The sequence below is a fragment of the Marmota marmota genome, unplaced genomic scaffold (assembly GCF_001458135.2).
Source record: "Marmota marmota marmota unplaced genomic scaffold, marMar, whole genome shotgun sequence".
Taxonomy (NCBI): domain Eukaryota; kingdom Metazoa; phylum Chordata; class Mammalia; order Rodentia; family Sciuridae; genus Marmota; species Marmota marmota.
The window spans coordinates 20,425,138-20,446,449 of record NW_025999968.1 but is presented as its reverse complement, the minus strand read 5'-3'; the positions used below and the strand labels follow the sequence as shown (position 1 = coordinate 20,446,449).

The 21,312-nt window shown below is 33.7% G+C and overlaps 1 protein-coding gene across 1 annotated transcript; it reads left to right on the top strand.

The window, feature by feature from the left end:
* Window positions 1-9,395: 9,395 nt before the first annotated feature.
* On the top strand, window positions 9,396-11,476 carry LOC107136202 (olfactory receptor 5K1). The gene has a single exon (XM_015478393.2). It carries the CDS (start codon window positions 9,902-9,904, stop codon window positions 10,868-10,870), a length of 969 nt encoding a protein of 322 aa, XP_015333879.1. The 5' UTR covers window positions 9,396-9,901; the 3' UTR covers window positions 10,871-11,476.
* Window positions 11,477-21,312: the final 9,836 nt, after the last annotated feature.

The window sequence follows — 21,312 nt, the reverse complement described above, 5'->3', positions numbered from 1 at the left end:
AGCATGCTACAGGGACACTGCTACATCGATGTTCATAGCAGCACAATTCACAATAGCAAGACTGTGGAACCAACCTAGATGCCCTTCAATAGATGAATGGATAAAAAAAATGTGGCATTTATACACAATGGAGTATTACTCTGCATTAAAAAATGACAAAATCATAGAATTTACAGGGAAATGGATGGCATTAGAGCAGATTATGCTAAGTGAAGCTAGCCAATCCCTAAAAAACAAATGCCAAATGTCTTCTTTGATATAAGGAGAGTAACTAAGAACAGAGTAGGGTCGAAGAGCATGAGAAGAAGATTAACATTAAACAGGGATGAGAGATGGGAGGGAAAGGGAAAGAGAAGGGAAATTGCATGGAAATGGAAGGAGACCCTCAGAGTTATACAAAAGTAGATACAAGAGGAAATGAGGGGAAAGGGAAAAATAATACAAGGGGGACAAATGAATGTCAGTAGAGGGGGCAGAGAGAGAAGAGGCGAGGGGAGGGGAGGGGAGGGGGGATAGTAGAGGATAGGAAAGGCAGCAGAACACAACAGACACTAGTATGGCAATATGTAAATCAATGGATGTGTAACTGATGTGATTCTGCAATCTGTATTTGGGGTAAAAATGGGAGCTCATAACCCACTTGAATCAAAGTGTGAAATATGATATATCAAGAATTATGTAATGTTTTGAACAGCCAACCATAAAAAAAAACAACAAATAAACCATAACACTCTCCAATTCTATAAAGGAGATAGCAGATATCATATCTGTTTTTGTTTATTTCTTAACCATGGTGCCTAGTATTGTAGCTAGCATAACGTAGACACCATATATTTGGGGGAAAATGATATAAAATAAATGTATGAATACATAAAAGAAAAAGAAAGGAAATATAAGTGAAAATAAATGAGTTTTATACCTCCAGTTATAGATTTATCTACTGAGCACAGCTTAATGTGCTACTCTTTTATCTTACTTTCTATGTCTGCCTAAGGAAATATTCTGACTCTTCCTCTGTCAAAATAAATGAAAATATACTCTCTGACATATGCAAAATAACTTTAGAACTTCTGAGAAATTCTTTGATTATGAATAGCATCCATACAATATTAATTTCATGCAGAGGATGGAAAAGCTAAATCAGCACTGAGTAATTTACCCAAAACATAATGAGTACTGAGCTCTCTAGTCTACCCAATGCTCCAGACATCCTAGGGAATATATGCCATTCCTCCAACACCTCAAGAGCTTTCATGCCACTGGCATTTTGTTTGCCATTCCTTTTCCAATCTTTTTTTCACAAAATGCCTACATATCATACAAATATCTTCTCATGGGTAATGTATAATAAAACATCCTTGCCCAGCGCATGCCTGTAATACCAGCATCTTGGAAGGCTGAGGCAAGAGGATCGCAAGTTAAAGCCAGCCTCAGCAAAAGAAAATTGGTAAGAACCTGTCTCTAAATAAAATACAAAATTGGGCTGGGGATGTGGCTCAGTGGTAGAATGCCCGTGAGTTCAATCCCCAGTACCAAAAATAAAACACCAAAAAACAAAAATAAAAAAATCCTCTATGTGTATGTTTCTTATATAAATTCTGAGCTTAATTTTAAAATATGATTGCACTATTGAGTATATGCTTATAATTTTGTGGTTCAGGTTGGAATTTCATCTGAAGCGTTGGTCATTCTTAGTGTTGATGATATGAGAGAAGAGCTAAGCCCTCATAAAAGAAAACAGGAGCAGATCTCTGGCTTCCTCTTCTGTTCTTTGTGTTCTTAGAAATGGGTCTCTGGAGCTCAGCCATGGCTGAACTTCCACATGACTGGGGAAAGTCAGCATCTCTCTCTCAGAGGTAGGTTTAGAGATAGGGATGACTCCCAATAGGGGCCCATTAGCACAAGATGAGCAACTCACTCATATAAAACAAATTATCAAGATCAGAAACCTTCATAAGCTATTTCCATATCCTGATTTGCCAAAATCAGTTATGACATGCATCACAATTGAATTATTAATAATAAACACCAGATTAAACATGACTTATTTTAAAAAGTAACTAGAATGATTCCAGATTATCTCAATATATCATCCTCACTGTTCTGCATGATAATATGCTACCTTGAAAGGGAGAAAATAAAGAAGAATCATTGATAGTCAGTGGGCAAACACTCATAACTTGGGAGGCCTATGAGAGTAGGTCATACAGTGGATGTCACTTGCCATATGCTTTTTCAGTGAGGAAGGATTGAGAACTACTCTTCTATTTGTATGTCACTACTCTTTTCCAGTAATTATTCCCTAGTCTCGTAGACACATGTATGAGTGATCCCTCTTACTCTTCTCGTTCGGACCATAGAGAATGTGAATCATACAGCAAGTCCCTCTTATGGTTCCCATGGTTTGGACAGCAGTAGTGACTACCTCCCCAGAGGGAAAGTGAATTTCAGGAAAAAAAAATAGAGCTATAAAGTCCCTTGACTCCTTACACATGGAGATTTGCTCTCTAAGGCTAGTATTATTTTGTAATGTAAAAGGCAATGTTTTCGAAGTGTTTTTAACACCCCCAGGCAGAGTAAGCTATAATCCACCAGTTCCTCCCATAGTTTAGAATGTATGATTATAATATAGACTTTATCACTTTACATTCTAATTACTTGTTTACATGACTGCTTTGCCAGTTCACTGAGAAGTCAAAGCAAAAATACCTTACACTACCTTGAATTATTATTGCTATTAGCATTTTGTTTGCTGTTGTGATAATCACTATCAAGTCTTGATCAATGAATCAAATATGATTAGGAAAAAAAGCAACAACATTCATCACATTCAGTCTGAGGTCTATTTGACACACACAAAGTTGTTTTTCTGAAACTCAGATTGATGGGTTTAGTATTTTGACAAATTTTATTCAGGGCCAACTTCATAAAATTCAAGATCCATAATTTAGCATTCTGGCCTCCTCATCGTAACTCATCTGTAACTTTTATACCACTGAATTCTCCTCTTACCACCCCTCCTGAATGCCAGACCATCTGGTTTATTCTAAACCACAGAGTCACAGAGGCTGCTCTCCAGGTTACCATTCTATTTTCTACCTTATTTTTCTCCCTTAAATAGTTCATTCAGTTCCAAAACTTTAAGTATCTGTGCTGATGACTCCTAATCTTCAGTCTTTTATATTCAACTGCCTCTTCACTGTCTTCACTTAGATAACTGATAGGCATTTCAAACTCAGCATGAAAAAAAATCAAATTCATATTTCTACCTTCTCATTTCTCAGAATATTCCTCCTCCTGTCTCCTTCAGTTCAATAGACGCAACCACCTTGCCCTTAGATACCTAGGGGGTAAAAAAAGGAAAGGAAAAAACTATACATCTCATTGTTGACTTCCTTTTACACACTTGAATCTCACTCTCAAATCTAAATCATGAATAAAGCCTGTGGAATCATCCTCCCAATCATAACCGGAATTCACCTACGCTTCTCCATATATACTACTATCACCCTACTTCTGAACTACTAAAATATTCTAGTAACTGGTCTCTCCATTTCCATTCCTGGGCATGTTTCTTTTTAAAATGTAAATATGATAATGTCATTTTTCTACTTTAAAAATTTCATTTGGTAATCAGAATAAAGGCCACCCAAAAACAACCTCATTCAAATCTGCAGAATCTATGAATACGTTATGATATGTGGCATGACAAAATGAAAGTTGCAGATGGAATTAAAGTGGCTTATCAGCTTCCTGATGGGGAAGGTATCCAGGTGGGCCTAATTATGACACTACATATTAAAGACAGAAGCAGTTGAGTTGGAATAAAGGAATACAATGTGAGAAAGATGAAGCTGGCCAGCTGTGAAGATGAAAGGGGCCATGAACCAAGGAATGAGACCAATCTGTAGAACAAGAAGAGTCTTCACAAGAAATGATGCCTTGTCCACACCTTGATTTTAGCTCATTGACGCCATTTCAGACATAACTTCCAAAACTGTGAGATAATAATAAATCTGTGTTATTTTAAGCTCCTGAGTTTGTGATAACTTATTTTAGCAGCAACAGAAAATGAATACATCCTCCCAAGTTTTCTTATGGATCTGAAAATAAAATGCAGGCTCCATACTTTTTGTTAAAATCCTATGAGATTAATCCTTCCATTCATCTCTCACCACTTTCCCTGGCATTTATGGATTTCACAAACATACATAGCTTATACCTGCCTTAAGAAATTTCCACTACCTCTCATTGTACTTAATACATTCTTCCCCAATTCACCATAACTGGCTTCTTATTACTCATCTTTTCCTACAGACTTTTTTAACATTCTCCATGATTGCTTTAATTAACTTCTGCAGCAGAAATCTTGTGTAAAAATCCCCAAACCTCAATGGCCTACAATGACAAATATTAAAGTTTACACTCAAGGGATGGCAGATCTTTGTACACGTGATGAACCACAAGAACTTACGAGACCTGAGTTTTCATATTTATCTGATTTAAAATAACTCTCCATCAATCTTTATCACATTACCCTATTTTGACTTCAGTATAGGGCTTATTGATTTTTTCTTTTTTCTTTTATTTTTCTTATTCATGTATTTATTTATATCTGACTCCCTTATCTTCTATATTAAGCTATAATACAGTAGTATAAAAATAGAATGTATATTTGTGATGGCATACTATAGACACTATACAGTATTTTTTGTACAAGTGCATTACTAAATGACAGCTGATTTGTGGTTCTTAATATGAGGATTTTTTTAAAAATTCAGTAAGTACAAAAAGTTTTATAAATGTGTAAGAAAATTATGAAAAATGATCATTTGCATGGATTCCCACAAATCTTTCCACAGAGCCCACATTGGTCAGGGATAGTCCATGGAGACTGCTGAACACCCAAAGGATGGAGACTTCAGAAAGTCAAGATAAGTAATTGCTATCATTTGAATCTTAAATGGACAATAAAGTCTTGTTCTTTGGCACCACTGGGAGGTGATGGATCCTTTAAGCTGTGGATACTAGTGAGATATCTGCTGGTCACTGGGGGCAGCCTGTGAAAGGGAAGGTGTGATCCCACCATATCCTCTCCTCTCTTTTGCATAGCAGCTATGAGATAGCAGTTTTACTCTGCCTCATGCTTCTGCCACAATGTGCTGCCTCACTAGAGACCAAGAGCAACAGAGCAAAACAGCCATAGACTGAAGCCACCAAAATCATGAGACAAAATAAATCTTTTCTCTTCATATGTTGATTTTCTCAGGTGTCTGTTACAATGACAGAAAGCTGCCTATCATAGTAATTAACCAAATAAATTGATACTTGATTTTGATGGTTACTAAAGAGTCATGACACTACAAATATTGGAAAAATATTGAACTTTCAATAAACTGTTTCTGGATTTGCAACAGATTTAAAGATTTTTTTAGTAACCAAGGCTTAAGATAAAAACATATTATAATTTCAACTGAGCATGGTGGCACATGCTTGCAATTCCAGGAACTCGGAAGCCTAAGGCAAAAGAATGACAAATTCAAAGCCAGCCTCATCAACTTAGAGAAGCCCTAAGCAACTTAGCAAGATCTTATCTCAAAAAAATAAAATAAAAAGGTCTGGGATGTGACTCAGTGGTTGAACAACCTTGGGTTCAATCCCCAGGACCAAAAAAAAAAAAGATATAATTTCAAAGATTTCAGAAATTGTGTTTTGTCATTTAAAAAAAAAAAAAGATGAGATTTATCCCATGCATATGTAATTTAATCAAAATGGACTCTACTATCATATACAACTAAAAAGAACTAATTTTAAAAAAACAGATGAGAAAGGTTATAGTTTCCAACTCATACCAGGCCCTCTCCCCTCTGAAATAACCAATCCTAATTCCATTACCACTTTCTCCATGAAGCCTTTGCTGACCAATCCATTAGGAACTTTTCCTTCATGTTTGGTATTTTATATTCAGATTGGTGACTAGGATAAATAGGATAAACTCAAATTAAAATCAAAACATTTGTTTAGAAATGGGCATGTGCCTTACCCACTAGATCTCAAGGGATACATTTAATTATTCTAATTTAGTATGCCTTGGATGTTCAGAAGATTGGGTCTCCCATGTTGTGTTCTGATGTCAATATCAAATAAATCCCTTTAGAATTATTTTGAGTATTTTAACCATGTTCTACCAATGACATAAATATTATCATTGGCTTCTTTGCAGAAATATTCTCTTAAATGTTTAAGAAGATACATTTTTATTGCTGGACCTGCTTTAAAAATTAACATTAGGAGACCAACTTGCCTCTAAAACTCTCATCAGGGAAATTCAGGTAAGAAAGAATTTAATATATATTTTTGCTAAAATATTAACCTCTGAAATATTTATTTCTCTAAGTTATTTACAAGAATTTTTCCTTGAAATTATAATTTTTTATTTTTTAAGATTCTTCCCTGTACTCTAGATCACTGAATAAATAATTGTCACTCATTTGCCTCACTTCTGAATTCAAGATAAGCCTAAATTTACCAAAAAAAAATAAATTAGAATATATTTTGGCAATAATAACAGAATGCAATAGTAAAGTTTTTGAAACTTCTTTGAATAATATAGTTTACCATATACCTTACAACATGATAAAATGGATTAATAGCCTCTACCATGAAGTAGAATTTAAAGGTCTTGTGTAGGGCATTCCTCATATGCTAAACAAATTACATGAGCAAGGACTTTCATTTCAATACAGTCTTTTAAACTCTCAATGTAATATTACAGAGGAGTCTAGTTTCCCTTTGGATTCCTAGAGCGATAAAGTATCAATGTAAAATTTATTTCTGTTTAATCAATTATAATCAACTGGGAAAACTGAAGGAAATCATTATGTTAAGTGACTTAAAGCTGGCAAGGGTAACATTTAATTTAAAATATTTATATTGCACAGATTATAAATGTTATCTTTTTTCCCAGTGATGTTCTTAAAGTTCTCATCCCCAAGTAATCTGAGATTTACAAGTCAGCAATATTATCAGGAAACCAAAAAAGAGATTGTCCTATGTCTCTACAAAAAAAGTTTTTCTCTGTTCCTGAAATTTGGAGCATAGCTGGAATCAATCATCATCCAGATAAATATCCACCTGGAAATATCTAAAAGAGGCAACAGAGAGGTTTAAAAAAAATGCAGATAGAATAGAGCAGGTATACCATAAATGTCAGGTCAGTGAATAATAATCCTCAAAGTACCTAAATTGAAGTAATTTAAATCAAAATAAAATGTTCCCCAATAGATAAGAATTCTATAAAGATATATCTAAGGAGTAGAAAAAAGAAGTTTTCAAAACATCCTGAAATTTTAATAAATGTAAATACATTGACTCTGAGAAGGGTAAAAGTTGACAACAAAGAGAGATTGCTTTCCATAGAAAAAAAGTGACCTCAAGAATGCTTACTATAATATGTGAGTATATTACTGAATGATTTGAGATGAATGCAGTACTGTCAGTAAATTATTATTATTCCTAACTGTCAAGGCCTTTCTCACAGCAGTGATGTTGTGCTCTATATAACTGTAAAGCACAGCAAACATTAGCCAGGTCCCCAATGATTACTGTGGTCTTGTCAAGTTATAAAACGAGGAGACTAAGAGCATGCTATTTTATTTTTTGAATAAAAATTTGTTTCCTGATTATAACAGTAATAGAAGTTGTAGGGAATCTGAAATAAGAAAATACAAAAAAGGGAAAATATCTATTATTTTCATCACAGAGAAAATTAGCATTAACATTTTCATGTGTTTTCATGACTTTTATATTTATATGTACTTACTTATTTGAAAATTAGAATTATTCTGTATATAAAACCCTTTGATTTGTTTTTCACATAGTATTTTGTATTTATTATATCATTTTTAAGGATTGTACAATATGCCATCATATGGATGATCAGCATTTGCTTACTCATACTGATCTTTAGGTATTTTGCTTTAGTCAATATTGTATATGATTTCAGTAGACATAATTATATGTGAACCTTAAGTTTCTGATTATTTCTTTCTGGAAGATTTAACATTTTCAGAGGATAAACATTTAAGAGTTTCATTAATCCATTATCAAATAATTTTTCCTCCAACATCTATGATAACCATTAAAGCAATTAGAATTCAATTTCATTACATTACAGAGAACATTGAATATTATCATTTTTTAATCTTGCTATATTATTAAGCAAAATAAATAAGCTCACATAGTTGTTTGAAATGATAGTTAATGATAGTTCTCTGATTAGTAATGAAGGCAGACATTTTTGGTATATTAAAAAATTGCTTTTTCTTTGAGAGTTTTGTTTCTGCCATTAATCTATTTTCTACTAATTATTCCTATTTGTTTTTATAACTTTGTATAGAAAAAAACTAGAGAAATAGTCTAGTTACTACAAATAATCTCCAAATTTGTATTTGACATTTTAATTTTTTCAGATTTTTGAATATATATGAATTTATCAATTTTAAACTCTTAGAATATCTCACATTTCTTTTAATAGCATTTAAGCTTTTTATGTACGTGAACAGATAAATAATTTAGCATTGCATTAATAAGTGGTATTATAAATAATTCACAAGGTTTTTAGAGCCCCCTTTCTTTTCCCTCTTCCTTTATATCTCCATCTTCCTTGTTTTAATTTATTGTACTTTCCCTACTCATACCCTGGTATTAAACACTTTTAAATAGCCCTCCTTTTCCCTAAAGCATTTAATTTTAACCATATATTCCAATACTATTAGAGATAATACATTATTTAGAACATGCAAATTAAAATGATAAAATACATATAACATAAAATTTGCCATTTTATCCATATTTGACTGCACAGTTCAATGGTATTAATTACATTTGTAATTGTCATAAGTACAAATATCACTATTACTCATATCCAGAACTTTCCCATCTTTCCAAATTGAAACTCAGTAACCATTAAAACAGAGTTCCCCATCACACCTCCTCTGAAAATCAACACTTTGTATTCTATTTCTATGAATTTACTCTTATGCCTACTCTTATGCCTTGTATAAATGAAATCATAAAATACGTTTTCTTTGTATCTGCCTTATTTCACTTAGCAGGAAGGTTCATCAATGTAGTAATGCATTAAAGTTTTATTTTTTTAAGAATATTTGATTTTATATGTATACCACATTTTATGCATTCATTTGTCTTTGGACATTTAGGTCATTTCTACCTTTTAGCTACCATGAACAATGATTCTATGAACACTGATGGACAACAATAATCTTTTAAACAACATTGTTGCAGGGGGAGCGCCAGGGATTGAACTCAGGCCCATTTGACCACTGAGCCACATCCCCAGCGCTATTTTGTATTTATTTAGAGATAGGGTCTCACTGAGTTGCTTAGCACCTCACCATTGCTGAGGCTGGCTTTGAATTCGAGATCCTCCTGCCTCAGCCTCCTAAGATTACAGATTACAGGTATGCGCCACTGAGCTTAAACAATATTCTTAATCACCATACATATATTATCATTAAACTTGTTTAGAAACATAATATGAACTTCTGACACATAACACATGAATCAGCTTTACCCAACCATTATAAAGAAGCATTTTGCACTGTTTATGTTTCTCAAGAATTCAAAGCCATCTTTATGCACTTAATCATAAATTTCCTTGAAAATAGGCTGGGAAAATGTTCAGTAAGTGAACAAAGGAGTTTTAGACTGGAAACATGGATTCTTCCTCAGAACTAGGCACTCACCAAAGTCCAGGTGAAATGTGGTACTATTATGAAAGATGCTTCTCTTCCTTTGAACCAAAGAAGGCTCAATAGTGTTTGGGGCTCATCATAAACTAACACCTTATTTCCCAATTTTTTTTTCTCAGAAGTCAGGAATGATTAAAGAAAATCACACCATGAAAAATGAGTTTGTCCTCACAGGATTTACAGATCACCCAGACCTGAAGGCCCTTCTATTTGTGATGTTCTTGACCATCTATCTGATCACCATGGTGGGGAATCTAGGGTTGGTGGCCTTGATTTTTAAACAGCGTCAACTTCACACACCAATGTACATCTTTCTGGGCAACCTGGCTCTTGTGGATTCCTGTTGTGCCTGTGCTATCACTCCTAAGATGTTAGAGAACTTCTTTTCTGAGGACAGAAGGATCTCCCTTCATGAATGTATTATACAATTTTATATTCTTTGCACTGTGGAAACTGCAGACTGCTTTCTTCTGGCAGCAATGGCCTATGACCGCTATGTGGCCATATGCAGTCCTCTGCAGTATCACACCATGATGTCAAAGAAACTCTGTGTTCAGATGACCACAGGAGCCTTCATAGCTGGAAACCTGCACTCCATGATTCATGTAGGTCTACTCTTTAGGTTAGCTTTCTGTGGGTCTCATCAAATCAACCACTTTTACTGTGATGTTCTTCCTTTGTACAGACTCTCCTGTGTTGACCCATATGTCAATGAACTTGTGCTCTTTGTCTTTTCAGGCTCTATTCAAGTCTTCACTATAGGTAGTGTCTTAATTTCTTATGTCTACATTGTTTTTACAATTTTCAAAATGAAATCTAAAGAAGGAAGGGTTAAAGCTTTTTCCACCTGTGCCTCTCACTTTTTATCTGTTTCATTATTCTATGGATCTCTTTTCTTCATGTATATTAGACCAAATTTACTTGAAGAAGGAGATAAAGATATACCTGCTGCTCTTTTGTTTACAATAGTAGTTCCCTTACTAAATCCTTTCATTTATAGCCTGAGAAATAAGGAAGTAAAAAGTGCCTTGCAAAAAATTCTGATAAAGATAACAATCTCAAGAAAGTTTAAACAAATGACCTCTACTGTAACTTAATGATTTAGATGCATCAAAACCTTCCACCTGAGATCACACAGGTAAAATTCATAAATTGGATATAAGTTATTTATCTACCATAGTAGATATCTTGACCTCCCTCTTCTGGGTCCAGAGGAAATCAAAGGGCATCATTTTTGTTCTTCTGACGACACATAATACCAGTAAATGCAGAGTTTTGTTTTCATGTCCCTAACAGGAGGTCTCTCTTGTTCATAATCCCCCAAATTTCTCTGAAATGTTTCACTGTCACCCATCTCCATTCAGAGAATACCCCCTGAGAATTTAAGTCTCCGAGTCCAATCCCAGCAAATAACACCTCTTCCCTCTGATGTTCCATTGTTTCTAACTCACTGAATCTTTAATCCCAGAATGATACCTAGATTGTCATTGTCATCCTGCTGTGGCCTCCACGTCTTAATTTAGCAGTAAATCCACACTGCTCTTGCTGCTGTCTGAAATGGTAGGAAAGGTACTTACTCAGAATAGAATCATAGACTGGATTTATCTGAGAGTTATTGGTATAAGTAGGAAAAAAAACTCACAAAATCAATCCTTTTAAAATATTGACCAATATTTTATAGTAAGTAGAGAAAAGCAGAGATTTATTTAGGACTTTAGTTTCTTGAAAATAAAAATAAAATACATGGAAATAAATATTTATCTTGTATTTAATCAATGATTTTAATAACAAATATGGATTAAAATAATGAATGGATTAAAATAATATTTTAAAAATTAAAATAATGAATTAAGTGTCAAGTATTTTCCTGAGTATTATTTTCTAGATTAAAGTATAGTAACTTGATAAAAATTTTAATGTCAAGAAATGATAGTAGTAGTAATAATAATATTGGGTCAAGTTTGTAAAAATATTCAAAGGCTCCTCAAATTTTATCAAAGGTTCCATTTATTCCTTTTGGTATGAATTATTCTCTATTGAACGTCTTACATGTGTTTCTTTGTTTTTTTACTCACTTTGTTGTTCTAACTCTACCAGACCATTTATTAATGGGATTGTACATTTTGTCCAAGCAGTTCTCCAATGCTACTTTCATTAACATCAAAATATCTGTTCAATCTTTGTAAAGATCACTTACTACTAAATTTCTGTAATGTTTACTATTAATGCTGAAAATCAGTGGGCAGCACATTTCAAACGGGTAAAGATAGATACCAAGGTGAAGCAGGGAGGGATAGTTAAAAGCAAAGTAATTCCATACATGGTCAGTTTAGTCAGGGATATTCATGTATTATGACAATTCTCACACATCCATAGCAGCACTGTCACTTCAGAGAATGGTATTTTGAGGGCCATGTGGTGAAAATCACCCTTTGGCTGATCAGTGAATGTCATATTGTTTCATTGTATATGCAAAGATTAGTACTTGAACTACTTGGTAGTTATTTCTAATGTTGCTAACACTATCTATCTTCTTACATTTTAATTATTGGAGTTTTACTTGAATCCTACCTATTTCCTCTTATCTGGATGAATTGTCAAGTTATCTTGGTATGCAGTTTGGTGACCCTGAGAATATTTATTTATTCTGCATACTCATCTATAGACTCGCCATTTAACTCCCTTCCAGATCTTTCTTCTTGGGATGGAATTAGTCTCCAATTCAGTGTAGAAAAAGTGCTGTGAAATTGGCATTGTTTGGGGCAAGTCTACTTTATCAGTGTCTCATGACATAAATTTAAATATCATAAGTGATATTGATGAAGCATTAGGGAGGCAGAATATAATGACAGTCTTCCATTCTTCTCTAAAGTCATAATTCTAGAGCTACAAACTGTTGAAACTTAAATTCTTCAGTTTAATATAACTCTCAGATTACATTTTTAACCTATTTAGATGGGACTGTGTTTCAGAGTAGGGAAAAAATGTGTTTTAATATGAACTTATTCTTGTATCAGAGCAAATAAAAACGTCATTCCACCCTCTTATTTGCCATTCCATGTGTCTTTCAAAATTTTTAAACTAATATAGTCCTGAATTATTTCTATAACTTTGAGTTATCAATTTATTTATTTAAACAAACTTTTAACTAAATGTACATGTTATTTTCTATTTATTTTTTAAAGGATAGGCTTGATATTGGATTCGATTAATTCAGTCCTTCAGAAAATATGTACAAAACTATCTGTATCACATGCAGTGGCAAAAAAGAGAGGAAAAGAGGTATGCTATGATACAAACAAATTTACACAATAAATAAACAATTTTTATTTTAAAATATTTTATATGCACTCAGATGGAGCATTAATATCCAGGATATATAAAGAACTCAAAAAATTTTAATACCCCCAAAAACCCAAATAACCCAGTTAATAAATTGGTAAAGGAACTGAACAAACAACTCCCAGAAGAAGAAATATAATCAATCAACAAATATATGAAAATATGCTCAACATCTTTAGCAATTAGAGAAATTCAAATCAAAACTTCACTGAGATTCCATCTCACTTCAGTCATAATGGCAATCATCAAGAATATAAGTAACAATAAAGGTTGGCAAGGATGTGGGGGAGAAGGTACACTCATACATTGCTGGTGGGACTGCAAATTGGTTCAACCAGTATGGGAAACAGTATGGAGATTCCTCAGAAACCTTGAAATAGAATCACCATTTGACCCAGCTAGCCCACTCCTCAGTTTATACCCAAAGAACTAAAAATCAGCATACTACAGTGATGCAGCCACATCAATATTTATAGCAGCCCAATTCATAATAGCTAAACTATGGAATCAGCCTAGATACCCTTCAACAGATGAATGGATAAAGAAATTGGTACATATACACAATGGAATATTACTTAGCCTTAAAGAAAAATGAAATTATGGCATTTGCCAATAAATGGATGCACCTGGAGACTATTATGCTAAGCAAAATAAGAAAATCCCCCTAATCCAAAGACCAGATGTTTTCTCTGATATGAGGATGCTAATTCATAATAAGGTGGCGGGGGGAGTAGAGGTATTTTGGACTATAGAGAGGGGAGAGGAGGGGGTATGTGGGTTGGAAGGTAGTAGAATAAATGGAACATTATTACAACCTGTATAACTCCACATAATGTACAGCCACATGAATGAGAATTTATACTCAATTTATGTATGCTGTATCAAAATGCAATCTACTGTAATGTGTAACTAATTAGAATAAATTTTAAAATATATTAAATTAGAATAAATATTAAAATATATTAAATTTTAAAAGTATCGCACTTAAAATATGTTATGTGTATATATTTAATAGTTATATTCATAACTTCATTTGATCTTCTATACTTCATGAGCCACATTTAGAAGAGGTTGTATCTTTCTTCAAAAGTTTACCTTTTATTAGTATCATCAAAACTTTACCTCATAACTTTACCTGTAAACCTTGGACTGATGGATAAACAACTTTCAAAAACTTTCCAAAGAGAATTTTACATGTACTTTAAAAAATATTTGTAATGATTTCATTTATAACTCTCTTATAACAAAAGCAACCTATTTGTAAATATTCTTAAGTAAAATTTTTATTACTTAACTAATCAAACTATTAAAAAGCAAACACACAACCTACAACTCACACAAGGATCTTTCCTTCTTTACTGTGCCTAAGCCAGTACCATGCAGTTTCTTACATACTAGTTTCTTACATACTAGTCTTTTTTAGTCTTTCAAAGTCCCTTAGGGCCAATCTCTGGTTTATGCTGCTTTTTACCATTTCCTTATGAAGCTGAATAGGAAAAGTTAAGGTTGATAATGCAAATTCTTCCATGTGCTCCCCTCTTACATTTTCTGGAAAGTAATAGATAAATGGCAGTTCCTATTTTAACCCAAGATTAACTGTAATACATGAATACTCTCTTGTTTTCCTGACTGTTCCTCTGTTTTATGTTTTTAAACATCCTTAATCAAATCAGAATATGTTTTCCTTCATTTTTGTTTTTGTCCATATGTGTAAGTCTCATTCTTTCATTCAGCCAACCTGTTTTTGAGATTTACAATTGAACCACTGAGGTCTCAGGTGAAATAAAAATTAAATAAGACCTAATATCAACTTAAAAGAATAATATTTGTAATCAAGAAGATATTTTATGTTAACTCACATAAAATATTTTTGAAATATTAAAAAATGGTTTATTAGATACTATATTATTTAACAAATATATTAAGTCCAATACTAGGTATAATCAGGAAACATCTTTTTTTATACCTACAATCTGTTTGAGTCATTCCATAAGCAATTGGTTCGTGCTCACTGTCTCAGTAGGTACATCATGAAAATGTTAATTTATGCCACTTATATCACTGTATTAAAGGGCTCAAATTCACTATAAGGGTCTCTCAACAACTTCCCACACTGACAAGATGAGCTGGGTTCAAAAGAGGTGGCTGCAACATTAAGTGAAGAAAATGGCAAGAAATCACACAACACAGAAGTAAATTTCATGTCGAGGATAGGATGGCTGTGCAACCTTAGGGTCAGCATCCACCCTGGACAGCGCTGAAAAGAGAGCATGTACCAGAAATCTCTTTATTTTTATAGGGGAGGGGGACCCACAAAGGAGATCCAATGGAATGTTCTTCACCAAATAAGGCAGGGGATAATGTTTCAAAGTTGGAGTCTTGTGTTGTGATGTCTTGTTTGATTGACATCTTGGCAAATCACAACCATCTCAGGTGCTGTGTGGGATCACAGGCAGAACAGAGGAAAGGCACACTTACATTGCACAGCCCAATCAACAGACAATACCAGACCTGTTATAGCTCCAATGCACATAGCTCACACATACAGCCCATGGATGGCTCATGACAAGGGTCCAGACCAGACATGAAAGATATAACATGTTCTCCCTCTTAAGCCAAATCTTTCTCTCTCAAAACTAATTTTCACAGGCTGGATTTATAAACAAATAGCCTATGAGATGCAATGTAGTGTGCATATTGTTACCCCTGGTAACAATTCTTATAGAAGGGAAAAGAAAGAAGCATTTCGATGTTCAACATCTCTAGCTATTAGAGAAATGCAATTCAAAACTACTCTAAGATTTCATCTCACTCCAGTCAGAATGGCAGCTATTAAGAATACAAATAACAATAAATGTTGGCAAGGATGTGGGGGAAAAAGCACACTCATACATTGTTAATGGGCTGAAAAATGGTGCAGTCAATATGGAAAGCAGTATAGAGATTCCTTGGAAAACTTGGAATGGAACCACCATTTGACCCAGCTATCCCTCTCCTCCGTCTATACCCAAAGGACTTAAAAACAGCATACTACAGGAACACAGCCACATCAATGTTTATAGCAGCACAATTCACAATAGCTAAACTGTAGAACCAATCTAGATGCCCATCGGTAGATGAATGAATAAAGAAAATGTGGCATATATATATACAATGGAATACTACTCAGTAATAAACGAGAATAAAATCATGACATTTGCAGGAAAATGGATGGAGTTGGAGAATAGAGTGCTAAGTTAGCCAATCCCAAAAAAAACAAATGCCAAATGTTTTCTCTGATATAAGGAGGCTTACTTATTGTGGGGTTGGGAGGGGAAGCATGGGAAGATTAGACGAACTCTAGATAGAGCAAAGGGGAGGGAGGAGAGAGAGGGGACAAGGGGTGTAAGAAAAAGATGGTGGAATGAGATAAACATCATTACTCTAAGTACATATATGAAGACATGAATGGTGTGAGTATACTTTGTATACAACCAGAGATATGAAAAAATGTGCTCTATATGTGTAATTTGAACTGTAATACATTCTGCTGTCAAATATAACAAGTTAGAATTAAAAAGAATAAATTTAATTTTTAAAAAAAGAAAGAAGCATTTGGAAGGGGGAGAATTCAGTGCCATAGAGATTTCTTATAGCCAAGCCAATCCCACAAAAGTCTTGGGGTTAGGCTCCAGATGTCTCATCGAAATGAAACGGAAGCAAAGAACTTTGAAGAAAAGAGACAAATCAGGTAAGAAAATAAAACTTCAAAGAACTATAATTCATATCAAATAGAAAATTCTGACATCAAAAATATAAGAAGAGATTAAATGAAAGTAACATTTAGGATACCAAAATGTACTAAATTCTTAAATTACAATAGCAGAAATTTTTTTAAAAATGATTTAAGAGTTAGAAGATAAAGCTGAGAGGTAGAACAAAATGATGGAACAGGGATTTTTAGCCATTTTTTCCTGGCAGAAACATCTATTGGAGCAACTATCTGTGCAGGAAAAATATCTTTTAAAAAGCTAAGGAAACCATTTGAAAGATCACAAAACCTGAACATAGTACAAAATCTTACCAGGCCAATCCCTGAAGATCCCAGTCCAGACTGAACCCCATGGCCCAAATCTTCAGGACTTTCCCAGTACCAGGTCTGCTCCTGTATCGCTAGTCCTCCAGTCAGCCTTTGTGCTTGTGTGGTCCCCACAACCTCAGACTCCAGGTCAGTACACATGGACTCAGCCTCTAGGCCAATTCCACAACCCCAGGCTTTAGGCTCACCTCAAAACCCCTAAATTTCTAGGTTTGAAACTATCCAGTGACAATCTAGCACAACAGTTCCAGATTCTAGGCCATCTTCAGCAGGTGCATTTTCCATGCCCAACCCAAGTACAGCCCAAGAGACAAGGTCAGGAACTGCAGCCCAGGACCCAGAACTGCCATTCATAGAGACAACCTCCTGCAACCTCAGAATCCAGGCTAGTCTTCATAGACCCAGGATTCACACCTAACTCAATGGACACTATCTCTAGATCAAACTACAAAAGATACACACATCAAGTCTATCCATGGACTTCACCAGATGTTCCAACCACAATCTGAACTTGTTGACTTCTAAAAGGTATTTCTTATTTAAGTCATAATATAAAGACTGGAATAGATGACCACTTCTCCAAATGTGCAAACACCAATGCATGAATAAACAGGGAAATGAATAAACAGGGAAACATGACATCAACAAACAAACAAAATAAAGCATCGATGACTAATCATAAAGAAATGGAGATTTATAAACTACCAAACAAAAATGTCAAAATAATCATCTTAAAGAAACTCAAAAAGATTCAAAAGAACATAGATAAACAAATAAATGCAATCAGGAAAGCAATAAATGCAAAAATGAGAAGTATAACAAAGAAATAGAAACAATAAAAGAACCAAGCAGAAATCCTCAAACTTTAGATGGCTGCACTGAAGAGTTCCATAAAGAGCTTCAACTGCATATCCAGTCAAGCAAAAGAAGAAATCAGTGAGCTCAAAGACAGTTCATTTAAGATTACCCAATGTGTTATTAGGTTTTCATTACTGTGAAAAATACCTGACAAGAAGAATTCAGAGGAGGAAAGTTTATTTTGGGCTCATGGTTTCAGAGCTTTGATATATGGCTATCAAACTTCATTGCTCTGGGCCCAAAGAAAGGCAGAATATCAAAGTAAAAAGATATCGTGGAGAAAAGTTACTAAGCTCATGGCAGCCATTGGGGGAGGGCAGCAGAGAGAGAGAGGAGGACTAGGAACAGATATAGTTGAAGACTACAACTGAGTGACCTACTTCCTCTAGCAATGACATGACCCATTTGTCTAAAGTTCCAATCAAATTATTAATCCATCAAATGAATTAATCTACTGATGAGGTGATAGCTCTCATAATTCAATCTTTTTATTTCTGAATATCACTACATTGACTAACACATGAGCTCTTTAGGGAACATTCCTAGATCCAAATCCAGGAAAAGGAACAAAAAGCAAAAATAATAAAAGAGTAAATAAAGCCTACAGGAATTAAGGGACATTATCAAGCAAACCAATGTACCCATTGTGGAAGATCCGGAATGAGAAGACAAAAAGAAAGGGACACAAAACTTATTTAAAGGAACAATGATAGAAAACTTCCCAACTTGGAGAGTGAAATAAACATCTAGATCCATAAAGCCGAATGAACCACAAATACTTTAAATATAAAGAAATCTTCTTTAGGACACATTATAATTAAATTCTCTAAAGTCAAATGCAAGCTTAGAACTTAGGTACAGAAATAGGAAGGCAATTTGCTACATACAAGACTATTCATGATTTCTTAGTATCATTCTCAGTATTGTAGCAGGCTATGAGAGAGATACATTCAAAGTGCTGACATTAAAAATCAGCCAACCATAAATATTATACCCAGAAAGACTATTCTTCAGAAATGAAGAAGATATAAGGACTTTATAAAGGAAAGTAAGAAAAAGAAAACTCAGAGGGTTTATCATCTCTACACCTGCCTTATGAGAAATGTTAAAGAGAGTTCTTCAAGTTGAAATGAAAGGATGCTAGCTAAAAATGTGAAAAATATATGAAAGTATAAAACTCATTTGGAAGCTAACATCATAGTTTTAAGTTTTCTTAAACAAAAAGAGATGATAAATATTTAAGGATATAGAAATGCAACTACCCTGATTCGAACATTATACATTATATACATATATTGAATTATCTCACTATATGCCATAAATATGTTATGATTATTATGTTCAATGAAAATTCTAAAAGCAAAATAATATAGTTAAATCCAGAATACTCTTATACTCTAAAAGTAGCACATAAATTTAACTCTAATATAAAATTAAAAGATTAAATTACTAGAAAATAACTACAGCTATAATTTTGGATTTGAATATAAAAATATGAAAAAAATAACTATGTAACTTCGACAACATAAATGGTGGGGGAAAGAGAAAATAAAATTTATGGAGCTTGTATGTGGTTAAAGTTAAGTTGTTATTAGCTAAAAATAATTCATTATAAATGGAGTACATTTCACATAAGTCTCATGGTAAGCACAAAGAAAAAAATAAAGAGATAGGAATTAAAGTATGCTACTACAAAAAAAAATCAAGTCACAAAGGAAGATATCAAGTGAAAAAAAATAACAAAAGTACTATGAAGTACAGAAAATAACTAACAAAATGAAATTAGTAAGTCTTTTCTTATAATAATTACTTTCAACACGGACAATTCAAATGCTCCAATCAAAAGACATAGAGTAGCTGAATGGATTAGAAAAACTAGATCCAAGTATATGATCCATACACAAAACTGACTTTAGCACAACCACAGGTTGAAAATGAGGCAGATGGGTCAATTATAATAAAATAGCCTTTTGGATATACTTTAAGCAAACAAAATAGAGTTTATGTCAAAACATGACACAAGAGACAAAGAAAATCATTACACAATGATAAAATGGTCATTTCAACAAAAAAGATATGATTGCAAATATATGTGTATACATCAGAGAACCTAAATATTAATGGAACTGAAATAACAGAATGCAATACAATAATAGTAGGGGACTTCAATACCCCATTTTTAACAATGGACAGATCATCTGGAAAAAAATTCAATAAGGAAACAGTGAAATAGAACAACATTATAGACCACATGTATCTAACAGACATACACAGAATATTCCAATAACAGCATTATACACAAAAATTCCTCTCAATCGCATGTGAAATATTCTCAAAGATAGACCATATGTTAAGCCACAAAACAGTCCTAACAAATTCAAGAAGTGTGAAATAACAGCAAGTGTCTTTCCAATCACAATAGAATGAACCTAGAAAACAATAACAAGAAGAAAATAGGAAAACACACAAACATATGAAAATCAGACAACACAGTCCTAAAATCATATGGACCAAAATATAAATCAAAAGTAGAATTTTAAAATATCTTCAAACATTTAAAAAATGGAAATACAGCATTCCAAAGCCTGTAAGATGCTGCAAAAGCATTTTTTTTAATTTTTTATTGTTGGTTGTTCAAAACATTACATAGTTCTTGACATATCATATTTCACACTTTGATTCAAGTGGGTTATGAACTCCCATTTTTACCCTGTATACAGATTGCAGAATCATATCAGTTACACATCCATTGATTTACATGTTGCCATACTAGTGTCTGTTGTATTCTGCTGCCTTTCCTATCCTCTACTATCCCCCTCCCCTCCCCTCCCCTCTTCTCTCTCTACCCCCTCTACTGTCATTCATTTCTCCCCCTTGTATTATTTTTCCCTTTCCCCTCACTTCCTCTTGTATGTAATTTTGTATAACCCTGAGGGTCTCCTTCCATTTCCATGCAATTTCCCTTCTCTCTCCCTTTCCCTCCCACCTCTCATCCCTGTTTAATGTTAATCTTCTTTTCATGCTCTTCGTCCCTACTCTGTTCCCAGTTACTCTCCTTATATCAAAGAAGACATTTGGCATTTGTTTTTAGGGATTGGCTAGCTTCACTTAGCATAATCTGCTCTAATGCCATCCATTTCCCTGCAAATTCTATGATTTTGTCATTTTTTAATGCAGAGTAATACTCCATTGTGTATAAATGCCACATTTTTTTTTTATCCATTCGTCTATTGAAGGGCATCTAGGTTGGTTCCACAGTCT

Bases quoted from the DNA above. Each gene is read 5' to 3' on its own strand.
- LOC107136202 (XM_015478393.2), top strand. From the start codon at position 9,902: ATGATTAAAGAAAATCACACCATGAAAAATGAGTTTGTCCTCACAGGA.